Source organism: Scyliorhinus torazame, chromosome 7, assembly GCF_047496885.1.
Source record: "Scyliorhinus torazame isolate Kashiwa2021f chromosome 7, sScyTor2.1, whole genome shotgun sequence".
Taxonomy (NCBI): Eukaryota; Metazoa; Chordata; class Chondrichthyes; order Carcharhiniformes; family Scyliorhinidae; genus Scyliorhinus; species Scyliorhinus torazame.
In genome coordinates this window covers 169,129,153-169,157,031 of record NC_092713.1, presented here as the reverse complement: position 1 = coordinate 169,157,031, position 27,879 = coordinate 169,129,153, and the positions used below count along the sequence as shown (strand labels likewise).

General features: G+C 48.3%; 1 protein-coding gene across 10 annotated transcripts in view; it reads left to right on the top strand.

Annotated features, from left to right (window-relative positions):
- LOC140426702 (roquin-1-like) overlaps window positions 1-22,021 on the top strand; it is a 311,609-nt gene extending 289,588 nt beyond the window's left edge. For all 10 annotated transcript variants that reach the window (XM_072511781.1, XM_072511789.1, XM_072511788.1 and 7 more), the window contains 3 exons: window positions 5,170-5,325; window positions 12,425-12,537; window positions 14,618-22,021. In XM_072511781.1, the coding sequence (XP_072367882.1) occupies window positions 5,170-5,325; window positions 12,425-12,537; window positions 14,618-14,759 (411 nt within the window). In that variant the 3' untranslated portion in view covers window positions 14,760-22,021. The remainder of the gene's footprint in view (window positions 1-5,169; window positions 5,326-12,424; window positions 12,538-14,617) is intronic.
- Window positions 22,022-27,879: the final 5,858 nt, after the last annotated feature.

Below are 27,879 nucleotides of genomic sequence, written 5' to 3'. Positions count from 1 at the left end.
GACTGAAGGGACAATCCTTTGAAACAGAGATGAGGAGGAATTTCTTCAGCCAGAGGGTGGTGAATCTGTGGAGCAGATTCATTGTCGCAGAAGGCTGTGGAGGCCAAATCACTGAGTGTCTTTAAGACAGAGATAGATAGGTTCTTGATTAATGAGGGAATCAGGGGATATGGGGACAAGGCAGGAGAATGGGGATGAGATAAATATCAGCCATGATTGAATGGCGGAGCAGACTCAATGGGCCAAATGGCCTAATTCTGCTCCTAGGTCTTTTTTTAAAATAATATTTTATTAAGGTAGTTGGAAATTTTTATAACAGTAACAGACATCAACATGGTAAAATAAACATTCCCAACCCCCCCCCCCCCCAGCCCAATCGTCACACACCTCAACCATACAACAACAATCCCTCCCTCTCTCTCTCTCTCTCTCTCTCTCTCTCTCTCTCTCTCTCTCTCTTCCCCCCCTCCCCCCCCCCCCCATCCCTTGGAATACTGCATCTGCTGACATTTTTAATTTTCCCCGAGAAAGTCGTTGAACGGCTGCCACCTCTGGGAGAACCCTAACATTGACCCTCTTAAGGCAAACTTTATTTTCTCGAGACTGAGAAACCCAGCTATGTCACTAACCCAGGTCTCTACACTCGGGGGGCTTCGAGTCCCTCCACATTAATAAGATCCGTCTCCGGGCTACCAGGGAGGCAAAGACCAGGCGTCGGCCTCTTTCGCCTCCTGAACACCCGGATCTTCCGACACTCCAAAGATCGCTACCTCCAGGCTCGGCACCACCTGTGTTTTTAGCACCGTGGACATTGCCTTAGCAAAACCCTGCCAAAACCCTCTTAAGCTTCGGGCATGCCCAAAACATGTGGACATGATTTGCTGGGCTTCCCGCGCACCTCGCACACCTATCCTCTACCCCGAAAAACCTGCTCATCCAAGCCGCTGTCATGTGTGCCCGGTGGACTACCGTAAATTGTACCAGGCTAAGCCTGGCGCACGATGAGGAGGTATTAACCCTGCTTAGGGCATCCGCCCATAGACCCGCCTCTATCTCTCCTCCTAGCTCGTCCTCCCACTTGCCCTTAAGCTCCTCCACCGGAGTTTCCTCAGCCTCCGAAAGCTCCTAGTAAATATCCAATACATTCCCCTCTCCCACCCAGGTACTGGAAACTATCCAGTATCCCCCGTGGTGGCAGCAGCAGAAAGGCCGGCACCTGTTTTCTCAGGAAGTCGCACACCTGCAAATACCTAAAACCATTCCCTGCTGGCAATTTTACTTTATCCTCCAAAGCTTTCAAGCTGGGAAAGCTCCCATTTGTAAATAGATCCCCCATCCTTTTAATTCCTGCCCTCTGCCAACTCCGGAACCTGCCATCTAGCCTACCCGGTACAAACCTGTGGTGGTTATAAATCGGGGTCCAAATCGATGCTCCCTCCACTCTCTTATATCTCCTCCACTACCCCCAGATCCTCAGAGCCGCCACTACCACCGGACATGTGGAGTATCGGGCCGGCGGGAACAGCAGAGGTGCTGTTACCAATGCTCCCAGTCTTTACGTGACGCTGCCTCCATCAGCTCCCATGACGACCCCTCCCCCACTACCCACTTCCTGATCATGGCTATATTAGCCACCCAGTAATAATTGCAGAAGTTCGGAGCGCCAACACACCCTCCCCCCGGCTGCGCTCCAGCAACACTTTCTTCACTCGCGGGGTTTTACTCGCCCACACAAAGCCTGAAATAATCTTATTCACCCACTTGAAAAAGGCCTTAGGGATGAAGATGGGGAGGCACTGAAAGACAAACAGGGAGGACCGTCATTTTCACGGTCTGTACCCTCCCCGCCAGTGATAGCGGGAGCAAGTCCCATCTCTTAAAGTCCCCTTCCATTTGTTCTACCAACCGGGATAGGTTTAACTTGTGTAGTACCTCCCATTTCCGGGCCACCTGGATTCCCAGATATCGAAAGCTCTTCTCTACCGTTCTAAGCGGCACCTCTCCCAGTCCCTTCTCCTGCCCTCTTGCCTGGATTGCAAACATCTCGCTTTTCTCCATGTTCAATTTATACCCCGAAAAATTGCCAAATTCTCCCAGGATTCGCAATAGTTCCCCCATCCCTTCCAACGGGTCCGAAAATGTACAAGAGCAGGTCATCTGCGTAGAGCGAGACCCGGTGCTCCACCCCCCCCCCCCCCCCCCCAGAACCAGCCCTTTCCAGTTCCCAGAGGCTCTTAACGCCATGGCCAATGGCTCTATGGCCAGAGCAAACAGTAACGGGGAGAGGGGGCACCTACCGGTCCCGCGGTGTAGTTTAAAGTACCCCGACCTCAGCCGGTTCGTACGCACACTCGCTACTGGTGCCTGATAGAGCAACCGCACCCAGGTAATAAAGCCCTCACCAAACCCAAACCTTCCCAGCGCCTCCCACAGGTAATTCCTCTCCACCCGATCAAAAGCCTTCTCCGCATCCATCGCCACCTCCTCTCCTTCTGAGGGCATCATAATAACATTTAGAAGCCTTCGAACATTGACCTTGAGTTGCCTGCCCTTTACAAATCCCATCTGGTCTTCCCCTATCACCCCCGGGACACAGTCCTCTATCCTTGTGGCCAGTATAATAGCCAGCAGTTTGGCATCCACATTCAGTAGAGAAATCAGCCTGTATGACCTGCATTGCTCCGGATCCTTCTCCCGTTTCAAGATCAATGAAATCGAGGCCTGTGACATTGTTGGGGGGAGGACTCCCTTCTCTCTTGCTTCGTTAAATGTTCTCACCAGCAGTGGGCTCAATATCTCTGAAAACGTCTTATAGAATTCCACCGGGTAGCTGTCAGGCCCCAGGGCCTTGCCCGACTGCATGCCCTCCAGCATGATCCGGCACTGCAATTGCCGAGTGCTCAGTATCCACCTCCTTCGGCATTAGCACCCTGCTTAGAACAAAAAAGTCAATGCGAGAGTATACCTTGCGGACATGTGAAAAAAAGGAAAACTCCTTGGTCCTCAGACGTGCAAACCTCCATGGGTCTACTCCCCCATCTGTTCCATAAAACCCTTCAATTCCTTTGCCGCAGCCGGCCTCCTCCCTGTTCTGGATTTTGACCAGTCCAATTCCGGATCAAGTCCCCTCCCATGATCAGGTTTTGTGATTCTAAGTCTGGGATCTTACCTGACACCCGCCTCATAAATTCCACGTCGTCCCAATTCGGAGCATACATGTTCACAAGTACCACTCGCACCCCCTCCAACTTCCCACTCACCATTATGTACCTACCCCCCTTGTCTGACACGATTCTCCCTGCCTCGAATGCCACTCGTTTGCTGATCAAGATACACACCTGGTCTTTGAGTCCAGTCCTGAGTGGAACACTTGGCTAACCCACCCCTTCCTCAATCTCGTCTGGTCTGTAACCTTTAGGTGTGTCTCTTGCAGCATTGCCATGTCCGCCTTCAGTTACATTAAATGCGCGAACATGCGTGCCCATTTGACCGGCCCCGCCGACTAGCCATCACCCTTTTTTCGGCCAGCCTTGAGCTCACGCCCTCCGCTTCCTCGAGTCCCCACTCGGGCTGTCGCCATTCCCGACCTCCTATTTGTCCCCAAGCTCCAGCTCAACACCTGTCCACCCCCCACTGCGCTTCCGAGAGTCAGCTGACCCATGCTCACTCGATAGCCCCCGCCCCTGGCACCAAGCAGTCTGTCTCCCTATTGTACTCTCCTCTCTCCCCCACCACATGAATAAACATTTTTAACGCATCACATTCCCCAGTAAACAAACAACAGAGAAAAAAAAACAGTGAAGAAACAATCACTTTAGAAAAATAGTCACCCGAAAAGCAGAACTAAATTCAAAGCCCACCACCCCCTCTAACAAGGTCCCTGCAAGACAGATCAACCTTTAAACATCCATACAGCCCATTATTTCACAGAGCTACTTAAATTTTTACAATCAAGTACTGCAAATCGCTGCCACAGTACTTCTCCAGGCTTAAGTGTCTTTTAATTCGCCTCCAGCTTCATTTCTTTAATAAAGGTCCATACTTCGTCTGGCGTTTCAAATTAGAAGTCCCGTTCCTCATGCGTGACCCACAGGCGGGCTGGGTACAGCACCCCGAACTTCACCCCCTACTTAAAGAGGGTCGTTTTTGCCTGATTGAACCCAGCTCTTGGACAAATCCACTCCCAGGTCCTGATAAATGCGCAACTCACAGTTCTCCCACTTGCTGCTCCGTTCTTTCTTGGCCCACCGCAAAATGTGTTCCTTGTCCTTGAAACGGTGAAAAAAAACCACCATGGCCCTCGGCGGTTCGTTCGCTCTGGGCTTCCTCGCGAGGGCTCTGTGCGCTCTGTCCAATTCCAGGGGCCATGGGGATGCCCCAGCCCCCATCAACTTCTCCAACATGTCCGTCACATAGGCCCTGGCATCTGATACCTCACTGCCTTCAGGGAGGCCAACAATTCTGAGATTCTGCCTCCTGGACCTATTCTCCAGGTCCTCCAGCTTCTCCTGCATTCTTTTCTGGCGGTCGTTCATCATCCCCACCTTGCTTTCCAGCACGGTTATATACTCCTTGTGCTCGGACACTTTTGGTCCACCTCCTGGATCGCTCTCCTGTGGGTTTCCTGATTCTGAACCACTTGATCAATTGAAGCCTTAATCGGGTCCATCGTGTCCTTCTTCAGCTTGGCGAAGCAATCCTCGAAAAACTTCACCAGCTGCTCCGTTGACCACTGTGCCGTCTCGCCCTTGCCCTCCGCCATGCTGTCCCGTGTTACCAGCTCTGCTTGCGTCTCCCTTATAGGACTTTGTTGTCTCACACGTCCATTTCTGGCCCAATTCTCCATACACCGGAGGGGGATTTCTCTTTACTGTCTCACTCTTCACTGCTTTATCCCATAAAATTCGGGGGGAAAACAGGGGGAAAAGGTCCAAAAGTCTGTTACAGGCGGGAGCTATCAAATGTGTGACCTACCCCTCCATGGCAGCCACCGGAAGTCTTCTGTTCCTATATCTTATGGTCTATGGTCTTATGGAAGTTGGTGCGAATTTGGACACAGAGTGGAGTTTTGGAAGAGCACAGGTGAAAGGAGAGTACAGCCAGGCTAGTATTGGAATAATCCAGTCTGAAGGTACTCACTGATGTGGGTTCTGTTCTTTCATGCTCCAGCCCGCTCACAGTCCAGTGTTGTTGCAGCGAGAGGTCACCAGCCAAGCTCCACAACAGCACACCTCGTGGCCTAGCCTAATGTCCAGTGAGCAGCTGAGCTTGGAGCTGCACCAGGTCGAGAGGGAGATCGGCAAGAGGAAGTATGAACTGGAGGCGGTGAGTGTTGCCTGGGGAGTTTCTGTGGAAGATTTTCAGAGTCACCACTTACGCTAAACTGTCTAATTGCCATTGTATTTTAGCTCCATTACCACAAGAGAGGCACACACAGTTACATGAAGCAGCCTCATTTCCGGATTTAATCCCCGTTATGCCAGTGAGTAACCCTCCCCATTATGTGATTGAGGCTGACTCTTGGATTGAAACACCCCCAGGGAACCCCTTTGCCGTGCAATTCTCTCCTTGCCATCCTTTCTCCCCCACTCTCCTCTCATCCACTGTTTAAGTTCCCTGGCTCTAATAGTGGGTGCATTTTAGCTCTAACCACAAGTTCAGTCTGCAGGTTTGAAGTTAGATGTGCCCACTGCCCAATCCCTGATCATGCTTGCTCTTGGTTTTCATCAGTGACCTCTAGATTTTTATTCAAATCCAGCTCCCATGTTCCTCAGCTACACAGGATGTACATTGAACCTGACTGTGTCTCTGATCTCCTATTCAGTTGTTGAAGTTTGATGGTAACTTTGTGCAGTCTTCCAGCCCATCTCCCACTGCTGCTCTTACTTCCTGAGTTTATGACTGGCCTAACTGGTTTTTCAGCTTTATTTCATTACAGAGTGGTCAGAACTTCATTCTCATGCATTCACACAGAATCATAGAATACCTTGAACACAGAAGGAGGCTATTTGAATCGTTGTGCCTGTGTTGGCTCCCTATACAAGCAATTCCCTAATGCCTTCACCCTGTAATCCTGCACATTCTTCCTTTTCTGGTAATGATATAATTCCTTTTTGAAGCCTCAATCACACTCTCAGACATTGCATTCCTGATCCTAACCACTTGCTGTGTAAGTCTGCCTCCACCACACGCACCTGATGAAGGAGCAATGCTCTGAAAACTAGTGATTCCAAATAAACCTGTTGGACTTTAACCTGGTGTTGTAAGACTTCTTACTGCACCACATTCTCAGATAGTGCATTCCAGATCCTAACCACTTGCTTTGTGAATCTGCCTCCACCAAACTCTCAGACAGTGTATTTCAGATCCTTACCACTCGCTGTGTGAATATGTTTTGCCTCATGTCTCGCCTCATGTCTCTATTGCTTCTTTTGCCAATCACTTTAAACACGTGCCCTCTCATTCTTGGTCCTTCCACCAAGAGGAACAGTTTCTCCCTGTCTGCTCTGTTCAGACCCCCCCCCCCCATAATTTTGAATACTTCTCCTCTCGGCCTTCAATATCTCTCGTTGTCCAAGGTTCAAAAATTGCCGTATTTATCCTTCTTCCTCACAGGAACATGCCTGTCCTGAATTCCTTTCAACTGACACTTGAAAGCCTCCCACATGTCAGATGTTGATTTGCCCTCAAACATCCGCCCCCAATCTAGGTTCTTCAGTTCCCGCCTAATATTGTTATAATTAGCCTTCCCCCAATTTAGCACATTCACCCTAGGACCACTCTTATCCTTGTCCACCAGCACTTTAAAACTTACTGAATTGTGGTCACTGTTCCCGAAATGCTCCCCTACTGAAACTTCTACCACCTGGCCGGGCTCATTCCCCAATACCAGGTCCAGTACCGCCCCTTCCCTAGTTGGACTGTCTACATATTGTTTTAAGAAGCCCTCCTGGATGCTCCTTACAAACTCTGCCCCGTCTAAGCCCGTGGCACTAGATGAGTCCCAGTCAATATTGGGGAAGTTGAAGTCTCCCATCACCACAACCCTGTTGTTTTTACTCTTTTCCAAAATCTGTCTACCTATCTGCTCCTCTATCTCCCGCTGGCTGTTAGGAGGCCTGTAGTAAACCCCCAACATTGTGACTGCACCCTTCTTATTCCTGATCTCTACCCATATAGCCTCACTGCCCTCTGAGGTGTCCTCCTGTAGTACAGCTGTGATATCCTCCCTAACCAGTAGCGCAACTCCGCCACCCCTTTTACATCCCCCTCTATCCCGCCTGAAACATCTAAATCCTGGAACGTTTAGCTGCCAATCCTGCCCTTCCCTCAACCAGGTCTCTGTAATGGCAACAACATCATAGTTCCAAGTACTAATCCAAGCTCTTAAGTTCATCTGCCTTACCCGTAATACTTCTTGCATTGAAACATATGCACTTCAGGCCACCAGACCCGCTGTGTTCAGCAACTTCTCCCTGTCTGCTCTGCCTCAGAGCCACACTGTCCCTATTCCCTAGTTCTCCCTCAATGCTCTCACCTTCTGACCTATTGCTCCCGTGCCCACCCCCCTGCCATACTAGTTTAAACCCTCCCGTGTGACACTAGCAAACCTCGCGGCCAGGATATTTATGCCTCTCCAGTTTAGATGCAACCCGTCCTTATATAGGTCACACCTGCCCCGGAAGAGCTCCCAGTGGTCCAGATAACGGAAACCCTCCCTCCTACACCAGCTGTTTAGCCACGTGTTTAGCTGCTCTATCTTCCTATTTCTAGCCTCACTGGCACGTGGCACAGGGGGTAATCCCGAGATTACAATCCTAGAGAGTCCTGTCTTTTAACTTTCTGCCTAGCTCCCTGAACTCCTGCTGCAGGACCTCATGCCCCTTCCTGCCTATGTCGTTAGTACCAATATGTACAACGACCTCTGCCTTTTTGCCCTCCCTCTTCAGGATGCCCTCTACCTGTTCGGAGACATCCTGGACCCTGGCACCAGGGAGGCAACATAGCATCCTGGAGTCTCTTTCACGTCCACAGAAGCGCCTATCTGTGCCCCTGACTATAGAGTCCCCTATTACTATTGCTCTTCTGCACTTTGACCCTCCCTTCTGAACATCAGAGCCAGCCGTGGTGCCACTGCTCTGGCTGCTGCTGTTTTCCCCTGATAGGCTATCCCCCCCGACATTATCCAAAGGGGTATACCTGTTCGAGAGGGGGACAACCACAGGGGATTCCTGCACTGACTGCCTGCCCTTCTGGTAGTCACCCATTTCTCTGCCTGCACCTTGGGTGTGACCACATTTATATAACTGCGATCTATGACGCTTTCCGCCACCTGCATGCTCCTAAGTGCATCCAATTGCTGCTCCAACCGAACCATGCGGTCTGTGAGGAGCTCCAGTTGGGTGCACTTTCTGCAGATGAAGCCATCCGGGACGTTGGAAACCTCCCGGACCTGCCACATCTCACAGTCAGAGCACTGCACCCCTCTAACTGACATTGCGTCAATTAATTAGTAAATTAAGTTCGAGCCTAATGAGTATATTACAAATGAGGTAATGACGAAAGTATACCAGCTGGAATTGCGGCCTGACAAGCTTGAATCTTCATTCTTTGATGAATCAGAAATCACGGGATGCACCGGCTGCCAGATCGACTAGAAGAAAGGGAAAAAAGGCACACTGAAAACCATTAAAACAAAGCCGAAGCATAAGGGTCGGAGTACCCGCAAAACAGTTATGAAAACTGTACCAAATGACTCAATCTTCAACTTCTTCAGTCGTCCTGAAGTTCCACAGCATGAAATGTTAAATAAAAGTTCTGCAGCAAAACTCAATGCTGACTTAGAAACTGGCTGCCTCCTGCGCGAACACATAATTCCGTGTGCAATGTTGTATTTTACAGAAGTCCTTGCAGTTGATTCTGACTCTGATGATGATTATTACGATGACATATACGAAGACCATGAAGACGAAGCAGAAAGTAAAGACTCAGAAGATGAACCAGATGAAGACGGCTATGAAACGCTGGTGAGGCTGTTTCGCGGGAGTGATGGCGAACTAGTTGAAGATGCCTGTGAAGCGCTGATCCAGTGGTTTGGTGGGAATGACGAGGTGGTCACCAGGGACGCCCAGGCTGTGCAGGACACCCGAGAAGTGTGAAAGCTCTGAGATGGCGCACACCGAGATGGAAAGTGAAATTGCAGTAGCCGACACCTCGGAGGAAGAGGACTTGAATAAACTAATAACGGAAGTCATAATACCAATTTTGGAGAAACTGGCTCCAGAGGGATATGGTGAATCGTCTCAGGCCTCTGAATTGGTTCCGGTAGTTGACTCCCCGATGCTCGAGGCCACGCCACTGAAAGATGAGTTAGAGGAGCTGATGGCTATATCAGTATGTAGTTCTACGACGACAGATGATACGTACATAATATTGCAAGGAGCCATCCCTTGGTTCATCAGGACCAGAGAACACATATATTGTGATTTTGTGTGATGAGGAGCCATCACTCGGAGCTCAAACTCGCGATGAAGGGTCAGCACCCAACGTTATAGATGTGGCTCCAACCCAGACCCCAGAGTTCGAGGCTCTGCAACCACCCACTGAAGGCACAGACATGGTCGTGACCACACAGTCCCTCAGACGCACACCGGCACGAGAAGTCCCAACTAATGATCCACACATTGCTGCTCCCATGGTGCAGACCAGTGTGGCAAGAGGGGGGTTACCAAACCCAAACGCAATTAACATACAATTAATAACACATCCCCCTTGATAATTCCTCCCCGGCTAACCTACCACTTGCCTTGTCCAGCCGCCTTTGGTAGCACTTAACACCAAATCACCTTGGTCAGACGCCCTATTCCTCCAGCATCTTCTTCTTTCACCTTTCACAGCCTCTCACCTCATTTAAATTCCTTGTTCCCCATCACTCGTCCAAGTAGCCACACAAGTTTTCTAACTGCGATATCCGCATTGACTTTCCTCCCTTAGCCCCTGCACCTCCATCGTCGGTGATTTCAATCTTCCATCTCAACCTATCATGTCCTCTCATGAGTTCACTGTCATCTTGTCCTCCCTAAATCTCCCCCTCTAGATAAACCTCCCACCATGTTCTGAATTCTCCCACAGAGGGAAACACTTTCTCAGCATCCACCCTGTCAAGCTCCCTCGGAATCTTATATGTTTCAATAAGATCACCTCTCATTCTGCAATGAGGACAGACCCAACCAGCTCAACCTTTCCTCATCAGACATTCCATTCCTCAATGGAATCAGCCCAGTGAACCTTCTCTGAACTGCTTCCAATGTCGGAATATCTGCCCATAAGTAAGGAGACCAACACTGTAGCCAGTACTCACTGTGTAGTCTCACCAACGTGCTGTATAAATGGAGCAAGACTTCCTGACTTTTATACCCCATCCCCCTTGTAATAAAGGACAACATTTCATTTACCTTCCTAATCACTTGCTGTACCTGCAGGTTAACTTTCTGTGATTCATACACAAGGACACCCAGATCCCTCTGTACCACAGCTTTCTGCAGTCTCTCTCCATTTCAATAATATTCTGCTTTTCTATTCGTAACAAAGTGGACAACCTCACATTTTCCCACGTTATACTCCATTTGCCAATTTTCTGCCCATTCCCATTTTATATTCCTTGTGGGATGTGGGCTGGACTGGCAAGGTCAGCATTTATTGTCCATCCCTAATTGCCCTTGAACTGCTCGGCCATTCCAGAGGACATTTAAGAATTAACACGTTACTGTGGCTCTGGAGTCACATGTAGGCCAGACCGGGTAAGGACAGCAGATTTCCTAAAGGACATTAGTGAACCAGATGGATTTTTCCAACAATTGACAATGATTTTATGGTCACCATTAATCTTCAGATTGCAGACTGAAATAAACTTTCACCATCTGCTGCAGTGGGATTTAAACTCAGATCCATTGGAAAAACTTTGAATAAACATTTTTTATTTTTAAAACTAACTCTGATCCCCAGCGGATTAGTCTGGGTTTCTGAATTACTAGTCCAGTGATAATACCACTATGCAGTCCCCACCCCTAAAACCTATCTGTAACTCATTGCAGACTCTTTGTGTTCGCCTCATAACTTGCTTTTCCCACCTATTTTTGTATTGTCAGCAGACTTGGCCACAGTACAGTCAGTCCCTTCATCCAGATCATTAATATAAATTATGAACGACGCTGATCCCTGTGCCACTCCACTAGTTACAGTTTGCTAACCTAAAAATAGCCCATTTTTGTTAGTTAACCAATCCTCTACATCTAATTTTTCCATTTAAGGGACAATTTAGCGTGACCAATCTATCTACCCTGCACATCTTTGGGTTGTGGGGGTGAGACCCACGCAGAGACGGGACGAATGTGCAAACTCCACACGGACAGTGACCCGGGGCCGGGATCAATGGGTCCTTTGAGCTGTGAGCAGCAGTGCTAACCAGTGCCCCACCATGCCGCCCACATATTAAGATATTACCCCCCAACACTATGAGCTCTTACCTTGTGCAGTAAATTTTTTATGTGGCACCTTATCGAATGCCTTTCAAAAATCCAAGTACACTACATCTACTGACTTCCCATGATGCCTCCTGTTCGTTACATCTTTAAGCCTAAATTTGTCAAATATGATTTCCCTTTCATAAAACCGGATTGACTCTGCCTGATTGTATTATATTGTTTCAAATGTCCTGCTATTACTTCCTTAATAACAGATTCCTGCATTTCCCTAATGACATACGTTAGGCTAACTGGCCTGTGGTTTCCTGTTCTCTGTCTCCCTCCTGTCCGGAATAGGAGCTTGTTATTTTCAGTTTTCCAATCTGCTGTGACCTTTCCAGAATCTAGGGAGTTTTGGAAGATTACAACCAATACATGCATTATCTCTGCAGCCACTTCCTTTAAGACACTAGGATGCAGGCCGTTAGATCTGGGGGACTTGTCAGCATCCGGTCTCTAAGGGACAATTTGCATGGTCAATCCACCAAACCTGCACATCTTTGGACTGTGGCAGGAAACCGGAGCACCCGGAGGAAACCCACGCAGACATGGGGAGAATGTAGAAAATCCACACAGTTACCCAACGCCGGAATTGAACCCAGATCCCTGGCGCAGTGAGGCAGCAGTGCTAACCACTATGCCACCGTGCTGCAGTGTTGCTATTAGTGTTGTCTTTTGTGAAGAGACAAATTACCTGTTCAATGTTTTTGCCTTTTTCTTGTTTTCCCTTATTAAATACCCAGTCTCATCCCATGAGGGACCAATGTGTAACTACTCCCTCCTGTTTATATACTTATAGAAGGTCTTACTGTCTGAGGTTTGCAGTAATATTGTGACTGCAGTGGAATTTGACCACAATGCATGGCCTTGTGATGGACTCTGATTCTCTATCTCTTACACAGGAAAGCCGACCCCCCTTGGACATGCAGTATAAGCTGGCATCTAACAATCAGACTGAGAATGGGCAGTCTGAACAGCAGCATAAGGCCCCTGAGGACCTGCAGCCTTCCCTCAGGTAATAGTTCAGGGCCAAGTGTTTATCACTCTAATTCGGTCAGAGCAGCTCCTCGTTTATCGAGCTCTATTACGTTTCTAACGAATCTGCTTTTTAAATTTTTTTTAAAATAAATTTAGAGTACCCAACTTATTTTTTCCAATTTACGGGCAATTTAGCGTGGCCAATTCACGTACCCTGCACAACCTTTGGGTTGTGGGAGTGAAATCCACGCAAAGACGTGGAGAAGGTGCAAACTCCACACAGACAGTGACCCAGGATCGGGATCGAACCTGGGACCTCAACGCCATGAGGCTAACCACTGCGCCACCGTGCTGCTTGCGAATTTGATTCTTTAATAGACTCTGAAAAGAGACAATGCCCCAATCCGATGTGCTGCATCTTTTTGCTTTTCCATTAGCAAAATGCAGTCTTTCACCACAGATATCTTAAGAGAACAGGGCTAGTGCTGCAGGCGAGTGGCAATAATTATTGTAACTAAACCATTCAGGCCCAACGGCCCTGGATGCAAGTTTAGTTTGCCAAATTGGCTGTTCCCATATTCATATATGCTCTAGGCATTGAGACAGTCTTCTTATCCCGGATTATAGCATCTGGTGAGGATGTAAGCGAACTAGACCATAATATTCTTTGCAGCCCATTAGCCTGCAGACTGGCCTCTTTGGCAAATTAGCGGACGGGCCCAGGAACCATGGGCAGGATTCTCCGTGTCCCGACGCTGATTTTATAATCAGCGATCGGGCGGAGAATCCATTTTTACGACCGAATCGAGGGCGGCACCTCATTTACGCAGGTTGCATATGCTCCACCCCCTTCAAAATTGCGGCGCCTGCCGTTGGGATGGCCTCCGGGTGTCAGCTGAAGGCCCTCCCGCGATTTTCGGCCCTCAAAGCGCCGCATTCCCAACCACGCGGTTGGCGTGTGGTCTCAGCAGGTCGGGAACCCGGCGTGGCGGTTGCGGACTGTGTCGGGTGGGAGCCATGCTGCTGGCCAGGGGGATTTCAGCGAGGGCTGGGGGGACTGGTGGGGGGTGTCCAGGGGGGCACTATCTGGCAGGTTGGGTCCGTGCACGGGCCGGCGCCATGTTGTACAGTGCGACCGCTGCAGGTCGTCGCCATGCGTGCGGCCACGACCCAGCAATTTTCTGGCAGTTTATTTCGTGGAGGCCGGGCGTTTTACGTGGCACAGCTGCTGGCCCCTCACCGGTCAGAGGACTGGTGCTGGGGCGGTGCCAATTTTTCCCACGTAAAACGCCACGGATGCTCCGGACATAGCCTCAAAATCCAGCCCCATACCCGGGGTGAAGAATTCCGCAGTTTTGAAATGCTAAGACAGACTTGAGTTGGAGAGGGTTACAATATTCTGACTGCCTGGCTGAGGTTTAGGTTTGGCCATGATAGGGTTAGAGCTGACTCTGTTCTAAATTTGGCAAGCGAGGTTTGGTTTTGCATTGATTGTATTTTGGCCATGGTTTAGGGTAGGCTGTGGTCTGGTTCCATTCGAGATTGACAGTATTTTGACCAGAGCTGCCTTGCGCTGTACTCTGAGGGGAATTGGCCTGGACCTGGGTTTAACTGTCTATAAGTTCGACTATCGGACTGACTTTATTCCACTGAATGTTTTGTTGCAGCCTTAAATTGTTGATAGTGTCAGTTTAGGAAGTTTTCAGCTTCAATCTTGCCATTGAGCAATTGGGTTTCTCCCAATCCATCTACCTGTTTATGTCCACTCTCCGTGCAGGGTGGCTACAGGCTGGAAGCGTCCAGTGACAGTGAAATGCACTGTGTTATCTGTGAGGCCCCTTTGAATGCCTTTAACCTTGTTATTCCAGAATAATGTTGTTTCTGCTGCCAAAACTGCTTTAAGCCAGACACACATACAAATATATTTACAATACTGACACATTACAGTCCTGGTTCAGTTGGAGAATTATATACACAGCGATAAGAGGCTAAGAAACAGGAAGTTCTCGAGGTTGAGGAGAACAAATTTTCTATATCCACAGTAGCATAAAAGCCAAGTCTGGTTTTATTCATGCTGCAGACTCTGAATATCTAAATCTGTTTTTCTCATTGTACAGTGAGGGATCCAAGGTCGGGGCCTCCAGCTTCATTACAGAAAGCTCCATCAGTGCGCTCACCAACAAAGCTGCCTCTCTGAACCTGACCCCTGACACTGAGGGAGCTGGGGACCGCTGCGACAGCCAACAGAATGGGCTTTAAACTAACCAAGCTGGCAGCCTGCCCTGGACAAGCCAGCCTGAATGCCTCATTTAAACAATGCAGCACTGCAACCGACAGACTTGACATGCCACTCATCCAGATGCAATGCGTCAAAGTAGCATTGAATTTTTTTGTTGTTGTTGTGTATGTGTGATTTAACTTTTTGTTTTATTAGCACGCATGCCTTGGCTCGCAAGGCATGGGACATATCCTTATGATTACCTGGTTAATCTTAGTGAAGTAATCTCACCTTATATACCCCTACTTCAGAACTGTGCCTGCAACAGCGCAAGGTGATGAAGTCACATTCCCATGGGATTCTGAGATGATGCGACGAAGCTCGACATCACAGATGGAACCTTTTTAGTTCCACCGCAGTGAGGAGCAAATACTTCCACTAACATACTTACCGCAAGGCTGTTACTTTCTGGGGTGAGAGAGCTCTGGCATCTTTCTTTTTGTGGACCTTCCCCAGAAGCCACAACAGGGAAAAGAAACATCAGGAACCCTCTCACCCAGAAAAGTAACATTCTTAAATATTGTCATTGTGCTTTCCACAGGGTGGAAATTAACTAACCCAAGAGCAGCCTTACTGGGAAAGGTTTATTGCTTTCTGAACACATTCTTTATTGAAGACACTGCCTCCCTTTGCTAGGCCAGGCTCCACAAAGTCACATGGAGACTGAAATGTCACACACCAAGGGGATTTGGACATAGGGTCCTGTGCGAGAGGGCTGAGACCCGGGGTCCCCAGTGCGGAAGGGGCTGAGACCCGGGATCCCAGTGCGGAAGGGGCTGAGACCCGGGGTCCCAGTGCGGAAGGGGCTGAGACCCGGGGTCCCAGTGCGGAAGGGTCTGGGACCCTGGGTCCGAGTGCAAAAGGGGCTGAGACCCTGGGTCCCAGTGCGGGAGGGGCTGAGACCCTGGGTCCCAGTGCTGGCGGGGCTGAGACCGTGGGTCCCAGTGCGGGAGGGGCTGAGACCCAGGGTGCCAGCGCGAAGAGGCTGAGACCCGGGGTCCCAGTGCGGGAGGGGCTGAGACCCAGGGTCCCAGTGCGGGAAGGGCTGAGACCCTGGGTCCCAGTGCGGGAGGGGCTGAGATCCTGGGTCCCAGTGCAGGAGGGGCTGAGACCCTGGATCCCAGTGCGGGAGGAGCTGAGACCCTGGGTCCCAGTGCGGGAGAGGCTGAGACCCAGGGCGCCAGTGCGGGCAGGGGTTGGGTTGTAGGTTGGATGACCTCAAGGGTACTCTGCAGAATTGTTTGTAGGATGATCCTCTGCTGCAGTGACATTTCAGTGTGTCCAGGGTTTGCAGAGGTTAGACGTGGGATTGTGAGCTCTGGCTCTTGCTGATCTGCACTCCAACACTGGCACACGGGAGCGAAGGTCGCAGTAATCCCAACTATTTCCAGTGGAAACTAGTCAAATAAAATAGAACCACAGGGAGAAAAAATATATATTCAAATGACAACTTTGATGCACAAATGAAACGGGATGCTCTCTCTTCAATCTCCAGTCGGATTATTACATAGCAAGTTGGCTATGTAATAATCCGATTTTTGGCATTGGCTAAGTGACAGATTCTGGTCACTGGCTTTGGAAGCCTGATTAAAGGATTCCAGTCACCTAGCCCTGGGTCAGATATATCTCCATCAAAGTCCTTGCGTGGACATAAATGAATGCGCTCCATGTCTCCCATGAAGGTGAGCTTGACCAGCCATTGACACTTGTAATTTTCACATTGAATTTTGACTTAATAGAACATTGGCTGGGAAGGTTATTCATTACTGAGTTCTGCTTGGAATTCGAGCTTTGTGTAGTTTGTGTGTGTGTGTGTGTGTGTGTGTGTGTGCGCGCGTTTTTTTTTTTAAAGGAAGTTCCTTTAGTCACAAATTTTAAAGTAAACAAAAATATGTGTGCTTTGCTGCAAACTTCCTCTTGACATCGAGGAGACTGATTGTGTTTCAAGCTACACTCCAGAAGTCGTGGTTTTATAAAATCCCCAACTGTATCAGCCCCCCTGGCCTTCCTCCTCTTCCCCCAGTTTGATGGTGTTGACCTTGGTAATTGCGCTGGCTCCAGGCTAAACCGAGGGTTAGGCCTGACATTCTGGGCACTCTGTCACACATTGTGATCCCAGGCGCGCCACTATGTGGCAGCTCCCTGCACTGTGTTACACAGGAAAGGAGCTGATGAATCCTGTTAGACTGTAGAGAGTGTCACTCAGCCAGGAGGAGTTTTTAGAGTTGGGATTAAGAAAGGTGAGTTCAACACTTCCAGAGACACCCCTAGTTGACGTGAGTTCAAACCTCTGAATTCATGCCGTACCTTTCTCCTCCCCACCGCCACTGGTCATCCCACACACACTCACTTCAGTCGAACTGGCCTTGGTCTGTACTTTGTCCTTTTGCCCGCAGGTTTAATAACCCCTTGTTTAGCAGGTGGTATCTGTACCACCTTGGTTAAATCAACAAGTCAATATTATTGTCCTCAAACACGCGCAGGGCAGTGTTCACAGAATGATGCCTAAATGTCTGGGTCTCAGCAGGGAGATATTCCTGCTCCAAGCCAGTGGTGCAGTCTCTTCTTGTTGCTTTTAGGAATGCCCTAGCTGATGATTTACTGCCCTTCCCCCACCACTCCCCTCAGTGCCACCCCTCCCATCTCATGGCCTCCAGTTGCTGCTCGTTGTGTTCTGTACTCCAACAGATCCAAGCTAGGCTGTGCAAATCCGACTGTTTAGGGGTGTAAGACAATTGCAGGTAGTAGACTGGGGACAGAGAACACGAGGCAATTCCATCAGAAACTTTGCCAAACCCCATCCACATCATTAACATCTCCCCATTTTGTTTCTGATTTCTAATAAGTGCAGTTTTTCTCTCTCACTGGGAGGGTGTGTACCCAGATCAAACTTTGGAGGACAACATAATGAGAGGAGAAAATGAATCCATTGTAGGTCCCAGAAATGAGAGGGCCAAGGACAGTTCACATCATGACACCTACCCAAAGATTTTCAAACCACTCTCTGGGCTGTTTTAAATTGAAATGTTTCCTGCAGCAAAGCACTACCTCTTTAAACGCATGTTGCTCAATGTTTTGTCAACAGTACCAGTCACAGATCGAATGTTTTTAGATATTTTTTGCATCAGGTGTGTAACTCTTTCCTTCCTAAAAGTGCGTGCATCAATCTTGTTCATGCTGCTGGAACACCACCAGTAATGCATCAGCCTCAGTGCTGGGACAGTACAGTGGGTGTACCCCCCGCAATGTGGTGTATCCCCTGCAGTGTTGGGTACAGTTCCGGGAGAGTATTCCTCGTGGTTTGGGGTACAGTTCTGGAGAGTATCCATCGCGGTGTTGGATGCAGTTCCAGGAGAGTATCCCTCAGGGTGTTGGGGTACAATTCCGGGAGAGTACCCCTCGCAGTGTTGGATACAGTTCAGGGGGGGGTATCCCTGGGGGCGTTGGATACAATTCCGGGAGGGTATCCCTGGGGGTGTTGGATACAGTTCCGGTGAGTATCCCTCGCGGTGTTGGATACAGTTCGGGAGGGTATCTCTCGCGGTGTTGGATACAGTTCGGGAGGGTATCCCTGGGGGCATTGGATACAGTTCGGGAGGGTATCTCTCGCGGTGTTGGATACAGTTCGGGAAGTTATCTCTTGCGGTGTTGGATACAGTTCGGGAGGGTATCTCTCGCGGTGTTGGATACAGTTCAGGAGGGTATCTCTCGTGGTGTTGGATACAGTTCGGGAGGGTATCCCTGGGGGCGTTGGATACAGTTCCAGGGGAGTATCCCTCGCGGTGTTGGATACAGTTCCTGGAGGGTATCCCTCCCGGTGTTGGATACAGTTCGGGAGGTTATTCTTGGGGGTGTTTGATACAATTCTGGGAGAGTAGCTCTCACGGTGTTGGATACAGTTCGGGAGAGTATCCCTGGGGGTGTTGGATACAGTTCCGGGAGAGTATCTCTCGCGGTATTGGATACAGTTCCGGGAGGGTATCCCTGGCGGTGTTGGATACAGTTCCGGGAGAGTATCCCTCGCGGTATTGGATACAGTTCCGGGAGGGTATCCCTGGGGTGTTGGATACAGTTCCGGGAGAGTATCCCTTGCAGTATTGGATACAGTTCCGGGAGGGTATCCCTGGGGGTGTTAGATACAGTTCTGGGAGAGTATCCCTCGCGGTGTTGGATACAGTTCTGGGAGAGTATTCATCGGGGTGTTAGATGCAGTGACCTTCTAACTAATACTTTCTATCTGTGCCCCATCAGCTGTTTTCACTCCCTTCACAGCTTCAGACCCTTAATCTTGCCAATGACTTCTGTGAAGTTGTTTTTTGCAGTAAGGGATGGAGCTGATTATTTACTCAGATATGGAGAGGGGAGGACACTGCTGATGAGCAATTTACACAACAGATGTAATCAGCACACTGATTAACTGGTTGGCCATTAGGATTTTCTAGGGCGCTCATCCTCAAGCAGTTGTTTTGCTTGGGATTGGGCACCAAAATGAACAACAACAGGAAGTCTCTTGCTCCATGCTCGTTGTGGAGACTGGCATTGAGGTCTGGGTACAGAACAGGGTTGGCTAATCCTCTCACCAGTAACTAACAAAGCAGGAACATTTTTATCCAGCACTTTCATTGGGTGGTCTTCACTTCAAGTGCGTTGAACGCTTCCCATAGATGTGGCGTTGCTGGATTGTGGGGAGGTTAAGGGACGGGAGTTTTCACTGTCGCAGGCCCAGTTGCGATTGTCCATCAAACCCGTATTCCATGTGCAGTAATGTAGAGCTTGCTTTCGCACAACCTTTGGCTGGAGCTGGGAATAGCTGGTCAGGATATAATCAGTCACCTACCACATCTGTGACCATTCACGATTGGTTATGCTGTGCACATCAGTATCTGCATTGGTCAGGATAAAGCCCAAGACTTGTCCAATCTTATCAAACAAATTCTCATGGACTCTAGTGAACCCATTATGATGTCTGCCTTTCCGCTGAGCATAGCCCACTGTGGACAACTTCCAGCTAAAGGTTGTGGTCCCAGGAACATACTAACTCCATCCAGCAGTCAGAATTGTCGGTCCTGTACAAATTGCACTCTGACCCCTGCCCTCTGGGCCCCAAGCTCCTCGTTTCAATGGGGGTGGGGGGTCTGGCTTTGACGATTCCTGGACCCAGACACTACATCCGGTTTGTTTGTTGTCTATTCCACCAGAAATCTGGATCTTGTGCAGGATATTCCAGAGGACATCACTTTGGTTGGTTCTGTTTCCTAAATGTTGCTTCCTTTCCTTGAGAAATTATGAGCAACAGATCTGAACAGGGATCTGAACCTCGCTGACTTCATTAATATTAGTTTGTCTTGCTCCCGCTGATAATCAGTGAGGGCCTCTGAGTGCGTGTGCCCCACGAACTGCGCCTTGGGCAGTGTGGAGGTAGGAGCTGTCTTCACAAATGGCTAAACATTGACCCCTATCGTGGGTTTCACATTGGACGGGGCTTTGTACAGTAGAGTTTGACAATGGCACATTTGGTTTAGTTTGTAAACCGCTGCCAGTAATAGTTTCTAGCTGCTTTCTACAGCCTTGATACTCTGTGTCCTTTTGAGATGCCAATGTAGAAATGTCAGCCGTGAGTGCGTTTGTGAAATTGCATCAGTTAATCTCAGACTGGCTATTTTCTCTATTTTTAATTCATCTCTTCACTATCAGCAAAGGAATGAATGAATGAAATTTATTCAGCAGGCAGGGCTGCAGTGGTGTGACAGATTGCCTTTTATCCCTCACCAGGTTTTTCTTCCTTGCAGGTGCTAAAACAGCACATCTCTAACCACAATGCTGCCATGTGCTCACCCACCCCCCTCAAACTGGCAAATAACCTGCCAATACCCTTCAAAACACCAGGATCCTATTTAATAAAAATACATTCGGCCAGTCTCTTCAACAGGTTACAGTCAGTGCCTCTGTCTTTCGTGCAGTCTTTGTCTCTTGTCTCTGTCTTGTTTTTTCTCTCTCTCGCTTTCTCTGTCTCTCCCTCTCTCTCTCTCACTCGCTTTCTCTGCCTTCCATGCTCTCTCTCTTTCCCCCTTGTTCTTCACTCCTTCCCTCGCACACACATGGAACTTCAATTCCCTCTCCAATTATGCTTTGGGTAGAAAGAGCAATGAGTTATGTGCAACTTGGGTGGTGCTAAATGGAATGACGATATTACAAAGGTGAGACATGTCATGACATTGTGTGGGGAAACTACCACTACACACATGTAGGGAACTGCCAACTTTAATGCTTGTTTACAACCAAGTGCTCCATCTTGTGCCACCCCTTGTGGTGTGGAAGTGGTCTGGTTTGACCCTGAACCTCACATTACAACAGGCAGGTATTTGGTTTGGGGAATGCACAATATCCCCAGGCTGAGGCATAGACCCTCAAAAGAATTGGACTTCTCACCAGCTACCACTCCCATGGACTGTGGCCATCACGTGTACTGTCTCTGTCTTGGGCACTGTGTGCTCGACAGGTTGTTATCCCCAGTACACGATTCCAAGCATCGCGGTTAGAAATGTGCCACTTTTTACACACCACTAGACGTGCAAGATGTGGACCCAGTTGGCCAAGGTAGCCTCTGGGTGGCTGGGTTCACCATATTGCCTATAACCCCCCTCATTCTCACACATGTGCAGCCTCATCATCTGTCTCATTCTATACACTGGATGTTAGGAATCGCTAAGTGTACAATATACTTTTGTTTGGATTTATAATGAGCATGTGGACACTTTCAGCTGCCCAGTAGTGTTTGGTTTTGCTAAGGGATCCTATCAAGAGAGTAATACCAATGGTTGCTATGAGCTTTAACTGTGTCACAGGAGGAAACCACCCACTACACCCGCTGCAGTTCATTCGCGCAGTGAGAATATTGCCTTTCTCACACATCAGCTTGTTTAGTTTTCTTAAATTAAGGTAAAAAAAAATTTCCAGAAAATTTTGTTTGATATACTCCAGTATGGAATGTTTTAGAATATCTTTCTCCAATGTGGAATGTAGCTTTTTTCCTTTGTAAAGAATTCACTGTGTGAACATTGTTTTTTGCCTTTGTATAGTACAATAATATTCAGCTACAGGATTGGGACGACAAGGGGATAAAAATAAACTGTACATGAAATTGTTCTGCTTGTCAGAAAGTGAATGCAGTTCGTGCAACGAGCGAAGTTCACGAGGACTTCAATAAATTGTTTAAAAACACAAAAAAATCTTTGAATTGCAATTGGTGTCTTTGGTGCTGTTTATTTAATTTGTTAACAAACCCTCCAACTGTTATGTCCCCTGCCCCACAGCTTGGGAAAGTCCGGGGCCACTCTACTGCGGCCTATGGCACGCAAGTGTCCTGAGTTACGCCTTTGCCTGACGCCTCCCCTGCAGCCTCTGGCTCGGCGCCGACTCTCAATGCTTTCCATTCTGGGGCCTCCTCCAATACAAGAAACCCAATTGTTGAGCTTGCTCTGGGTGAGGTTGGAGCCACCTCAATGTAGCTGATGAAGTTGGGGACGGGGGTGGCAGATGGTCGGGATAGTATCAGGGCCCTCTATAATGGCAGGAGGGTTAATATATTCCAGTCTTCTTTAGATACACTTTTCCCAATTTGGGGTGTGGGGAAGGCCTGAGGCCGATCACACCTTACACCGGCTGGGAACATGATACTGATCCCCGGCTGCGAAGCAAGTATAGCCCATTCATTCTTTCACCATTAACACCCCTCACTTAACATTAGATACTCATTGAATAATCAGGCGGTCAATTTAACACATGCAGGGGTGGATCTAGAGAATGATGAGGTTCTGCAATAAGTGTCCTTCAAGTGTTGGTGCAGAACATACCATTTTGATTGATAGTGAGTGACCAATGAATGAATCTGACTCAGTCACACTGAAGGTCTGAAATGAGGACTGAGAGATCAACACTAAGACTCCAGCTGACACCAGAATGAAACTTGACTCGGCCCAACAGGAGAGACTAATTTAGTATCCCTGCGACTGAAGGAAATCTACTGGGGTCCTGACACGAAGGAACTGTATTTAGAAGTTTGAGAAAGAGGGTGTCAGCCCGTGGAAATCAGACTTACGAGCTGACGGGACTAATACTGGCAGTGACATGGATGGGGTTACTGAGGTGTGTGATATCAGGGAGTGACATGAGTTCCAAGAGTTTGACACAGCGGTACTCAGGATAGGGAGATGGACTTGACAGGGATTGGGAGAGAGGGACTGGTGGCAGAAGATCACAAACCTTGGTAGGGGGCAATCTCCAATGGAGAGACAGCTGCTGATGACTGAGGGACGTGGGTGACTAAGGCAGCGAGAGACTGAACCCAGAGTGTGCCAAATCTCTTGAAGTAAGACCTTGAAACCAGCTCAAGATATGGCAGTCGTAAAGATAAGTGGCTTTGGGTTGTCATGTCATGAGATCATTTCAAGCAATGGCTGAAGATGATAAATCTCCCAAATATTAATGCACGATTACAAACGCTAACCCTACGCACCTTGTTTAGGCAGATAGGACTTGGGGGCAGGCCATCGATTTAACATAGACACATCCATGGGAAACTGCCACCAATAGCGAGAGCTCCTGAAACTCATCAAGCCCAGTCCCCACCCTGCCCCAAAGTGCAGGGTGTGATTGATGCTGCACTTGGCCTGCACCTCTTGCAGGCTTCATTATGAAAATAATGGGAGTTCCAGAGAAGGATGATACTGCTAGGCCGTGATCACAGGATGCTGAATCAAGCACATCAATACATGCTCCTCAATAGCTGTCATGGATTCTTCACGATGGTGCCATCACTTCAAGCATCAAGATTGGCAGCTGTTCAGACGATCTAGATTCTTCACTCAACACTGAGCTTGTGATTCATTTGAGAGAGGCTCCAACAAGACCTGAGAGGTTCAATAAGGTGGATGTAGCCACCCAGGTGGGACAGACAGAAGCTTCCAGTGCACTGCCTGATTTAGGGTGGGTGGGTCTCACAATACAGCCCAACCAGACTATCCCAGATTATTGCAGCTTTGTCCTGTAAATGAGCATTGGCAAGACCAGCTGAAAGAAGAAAATCAATCACGAGCAGTGATCCAAAGCAGGTACGTCTGCAACCAAGCAGTGTCAGAGCAGGAGTCTTGAGAAACACAGTAATAGGCGACTCAATGAGTTAAATGCCTGAAGACCCAATTCAGCGGTTGTTGCATGCCTATCAGCCCAGCCAAAAAATACCCATCTCTCAGCCTGTGGAAATCAGACTTACAAACTTGTGTCAGGAACCATAGCCATCCTTGACTACTGAACAACCTCGCCCCAAGTGAACCCAGATTATATTAACCCCGGCAGTGAACGATTTCTCTGAGAAAGTATGTTTCCAAACATCGCCTTTCCCATTTCCTAACCATAAACTCCTAAATGTTTTCCCACTGTGATCACTTGATCTGCTGCTGAGAATCTCCTCCATGTCTTTGTTCCCTCTAAACGTGACTATTCCAATGCTGTCCTGGCCGGCCTCACAACTACCACCCTCCGTAAACATCAGCTGATCCAAAAGTCTGCTGCCTGGACCTGAACTCACACCAAATCCCGTTCACCCATCACCCCCACTGCTCACTGACCTACATTGACTCCCGGTCCAGCAATGCCTTGATTTTAAAATTCCCATCGTTCTCAAATCCTTCCCTGTCCTGCACCCTCTCAATTTCAGAAATCTCCTCCAGCCCTATAACCCTCTTAAGATTCTGCGCTCCTCTAATTCTAGCCTTTTGATCATTCCAGATTTGAATCGCTCCTCCACTGACCAACGTGCATTCAGCTATACTAAGCCATCAGCTCTGAAGCTCCCTCCCTAAACACCAACAGCTCTCATTTGATTCTCTGCTGAAAACCTACTTCTTTGACCAAGCTTTTGGCTTCTTTGACCAAAAATCTCCTTCTGTGACTGGTGTAAATTTTCTATTAGATATGGAGTAAAGGTGGGGGAATGGAGTTAAAGATATAAATCTGCCACGACTGATCTGGCAAACCAGACACAAAGAGGCTGAAAGGGGTCTTCCAGTTCTTCCCTTGATACTGAACAAACAAATTATTTACAGATAGATAAGACCATAAGACATAGGAGCAGAATTAGACCCATCGAGCCTGCTCCACCATTTAATCATGGCTGGTATTTTTCTCATCCTCATTCTCCTGCCTTCTCCCCATAACCCCTGATTCCCTTATTAATCAAGAACCTATCTATCTCTGTCTTACACTCGGTGATTTGGCCTCTACAGCCTTCTGCGGCAAAGAGTTCCACAGATGCACCATCCTCTGGCTGAAGAAATTCCTCCTCATCTCTGTTTTAAAGAATCGTCCCTTTAGTCTGAGATTGTGTCCTCTGGTTCCAGTTTTTCCGACAAGTGGAAACATCCTCTCCATGTCCATTCTATCCAGGCCTCGCAGTATCCTGTAAGTTTAAATAAGATCCCCTCTCATCCTTCTAAACTCCAATGAGCACAGACCCAGAGTCCTCAACCGTTCTTCATACGACAAACTGTTCATTCCAGGGATCATTCTTGTGAACCTCCTCTGGACCCTTTCCAAGGCCAGCACATCTTTTCTTCAATACAGGGCCCAAAACTGCTCAATACTCCAAATGGGATCTGACCAGAGCCTTACACAGCCTCAGAAGTACATCTTTGGTCTTGTACTGTAGCCCTCTTGACATGAATGCTAACAATACATTTGCCTTCCTAACTGCCGACTGAACCTGCACGTTAACCTTAAGAGAATTGTGAACAAGGACTCCCAAGTCCCTTTATGCTTCTGATTTCCTAAGCATTTCCATATTTAGAGGATAGTCTATGCCTAAATTCCTCCTTCCAAAGTGCATAACCTCACACTTTTCCACATTGTATTTCATTTGTCACTTCATTGCCCACGCTCCTAGCCTGTCCAAATCCTTCTGCAGCCCCCTTGCTTCCTCAATACTACCTGTCCCTCTACAGATCTTTGTATCATCTGCAAACTTAGCAACAGTGCCTTCAGTTCCTTCGTCCAGATCGTTAATGGATATTGTGAAAAGTTGTGGTCCCAGCACAGACCCCCGAGGCACACCACTAGTCACTGGCTGCCATCCTGAAAAAGACCTCTTTATCCCCACTCTCTGCCTTCTGCCAGTCAGCCAATCCTCTATCCATGCCAGGATCTTACCCTTACACCTTGGGCTCTTAACTTATTTAACAATCTCCTATGTGGCACCTTGTTAAAGGCCTTCTGGAAATCTAAATAAATCACGTCCATTGGTTCTCCTTTGTCTAACTTCCTTGTTACTTCCTCAAAGAACTCTAATTTGTCAGACATGACCTCCCCTTGACGAAGCCGTGCTGACTCAGTCCTATTTTATCATGCACTTCCAAGTACTCCACGATCTCATCTTTAATCACGGACTCTAAAATCTTACCAATGACCACAGTCAGGCTAACCGGCCTATAATTTCCCGTCTTCTGCCTCCCTCCCTTCTTAAACAGTGGTGTTACATTAGCCACTTTCCAGTTCTCTGGGACGCTTCTTGCCTCCAGTGATTCCTGAAAGATCATCACCAATGCCTCCACTATCTCCTCAGCTATCTCTTTTAGAACCCTGGGGTGTAGTCCATCCGGTCCAGGTGACTTCTCCACTTTCAAACCTTTCAGTTTCCCCGGAACCTTCTAGTAATGTGAGATCTAATTCAAAGGGCTAATTGAACAGATACCATTAGCAGGCCTGTGCCTGAGGTTCCTCCAATCAAATCTGCACCATTTCAATTCCTCTTCTGTGTTCTGTGCCAAGGTCTCACCTTCCTCCTGAACAATTACTGCCTCGTGACAAGACTCATGTAATCCACGGTATATTTGTGGTAAACCTATTGATCCTGCAGCGTTAGCAGGAGCCTGGCTACACCCAACCCATAGTGTTTGCTTTCATTCCAAGTCCTCAAGACACTATTTGGAGCATCATAACCTCTTCAACCACTCTCGCCTTTGATTCACTGTCCTCCAGAATCATAGAATTGTTACGGCGCAGAAGGAGGCCATTCGGCCCATCATGTCTGAACGGGCTCTCCAAGCGAGCATCATGACTAAGTGCCATTCCCCTGCCTTTTCCCCACATTGTTTCTATTCAAATAATCACCTAATGCCCTCTTGAATACATCGATTGAACCTGCCTCCACCACACTCTCAGGCTGTGCGTTCCAGACCCCAACCACTCACTGTCACTGTGTGAAAAACATTTTTATCACATCACATTTTTTTTCTTTTGAAATTCACCTTAAAAAAGAAAAGAAAATCACCTTTAATTTGTGCCCTCTTTTTCTCAATCCTTTTACGAAGGTGAACAGTTTCTCCCTATCTACTGTGTCCAGCCCCTCATGATTTTGAACATCTCTATCAAATCTCCTCCTAGCCTTCTTCTCTCCAAGGAGAACAACCAAAACCTCCAATCTATCCTATGCCTCACCATGTTTCCCATACTGTGATGACCTGCTGCCATTTTTCTTTATTCTTTGTCCTGGACGGTTACTCATCCTCAACTTTAACTTCCTTCTGGATCCCCCCTTGCTCCCTCTCCTCTGATTTCTCTTCCCTCATGATGACCCCCCCCCCCCCCCCCCCTCCCCGCTAACCACAACCCGCATCCTTTTCTCCACCTGCAGCCTCAACCTCTACCTCAGCATCTCACATTGCTTCACTGCCTCTGAGGCCTCAATCACAGAGAGCGCAATCTCTGACCACCTCCTCATCTCACTCATCATCCAAATCTCCCTACCAATAACCTCATGCTGTACAACAGTCTGCTCCATTCTCTAGCCCATTATGACACATCTGTTGCTGTTGATCCATATAGCTTATAGAATGACAAGGCATTGAAGGCGTCTCTTCAGTCCATCGTAACTGGTTCTCCCCCTTTTTTCCCTGCACATTTATCCAATTCAAGTATTTATCAAATTCCCTTTTTGAAAGTGCAGCTAACTCAGTTTCCACCACTCTTTTTAGACATTGCCCTCCAGATAACAACCACTGCTGCATCAAAGAAGCAGCTCATCTCCCCTGACTTTTGATTTGCCAAACT